This window comes from Asparagus officinalis, chromosome 4, assembly GCF_001876935.1.
Source record: "Asparagus officinalis chromosome 4, Aspof.V1, whole genome shotgun sequence".
Lineage (NCBI taxonomy): Eukaryota > Viridiplantae > Streptophyta > Magnoliopsida > Asparagales > Asparagaceae > Asparagus > Asparagus officinalis.
The window spans coordinates 32,233,843-32,235,071 of record NC_033797.1 but is presented as its reverse complement, the minus strand read 5'-3'; the positions used below and the strand labels follow the sequence as shown (position 1 = coordinate 32,235,071).

Below are 1,229 nucleotides of genomic sequence, written 5' to 3'. Positions count from 1 at the left end.
CTGCAATTATTAGAGAAAGAAACCCAAATAAATGAAATCTTGTTAGACGACATAACAGCAGAAAATTTAAGAAACCTTCATCAATAAATGTAGTCAGCACATTCTTATACTTGGCACCGATGTCACAGCAGGAGCAAATTAAGGGTAAAGCAGAAAATGGACCACTGGATTAGGCCGCTCTAGTGGAGGGAAAGAAGTAGATGGCCGCCTAGGCCCCAAATAAGAAGAGTTGGCCACGTTAAGCAGGTTGCTCCTACGAAAGGCTTTGCTTAAGTGGGCTTCTGATTGTTCGGGCAAATGTAGAAAACGGGGTAGACCCATAATATTCAGAACCTGTTGATTCTAATTAGAAACTTTTAATCTCTCTCCGCCGCCCCCCCCCGCCGCCGACGCAAGGGCACCAAGTAAGTAACATAGTGTAGCTTTGTACTACTTAATCTATGTATAAAGGAAACAATACTTACTCACAATTAAAAGAACTAAGAAAAATATTAAGAATATAACGCCTCCAAATCTGGACCATTGCAAAGTTAGGAAAACCAATATATGGCATTTTCACTATACTGAATTTGATCGGTAGTAATGTGAGTCCGTAAAGATATTTAACCAATACTAAGATACACAAATTTTGAGCATGGTTTAATAAGGTTCCCTCAAAACAAAGCTGGAATGATGCCACCACCAGTTGGGTTCATCCTTCTTTGAATTTATAGAATGTGAAAAAGAATTCAAGGAAAAAAATTGAACAAAAGTTGTTAACCAAAACATTACGCATCCTCGACACTTTAGCTGATGGTGAAGATATCTACAAAACAAACGTAATTGATGCATCCAATGACTGACATACAAATTTGGCATTTTCGAAAAACGGCTAAGTAATAGGTTGCAGCTATTCTGAGTTCCTAAATGCGTTAGTTTATCAATAATATAAATAATTGCATGAACAAGCAATTAATCAACAAAAGTAGTTCTGAAAATGTAAATTCCAGATAAAAGAATATGACGCTCAACCTACGAAGAAGGGAGAGATAAGGAGACAAGCTAAAGGTAAAAGCAACAAACAGCATCATTCAGAGAACGGGCAAAAGGAATAACATGTCATACGGGTAACTGATTTAAGATCTTGACACAGGCGGAATATTGAAATTGAAACTTACCAAAAGCATTAGTTTGCTTATCTTCAAAGTAAAACTGCAACTTTCTAGCAACCCCCTTATACATTCTACAAG

General features: G+C 37.1%; 1 protein-coding gene across 1 annotated transcript in view; it reads right to left on the bottom strand.

The window, feature by feature from the left end:
* LOC109838460 overlaps window positions 1-1,229 on the bottom strand; it is a 23,189-nt gene that overhangs the window by 19,258 nt on the left and 2,702 nt on the right. Inside the window, exon 6 of the mRNA XM_020406905.1 lies at window positions 1,158-1,222. Within this exon, the coding sequence (XP_020262494.1) occupies window positions 1,158-1,222 (65 nt within the window). The remainder of the gene's footprint in view (window positions 1-1,157; window positions 1,223-1,229) is intronic.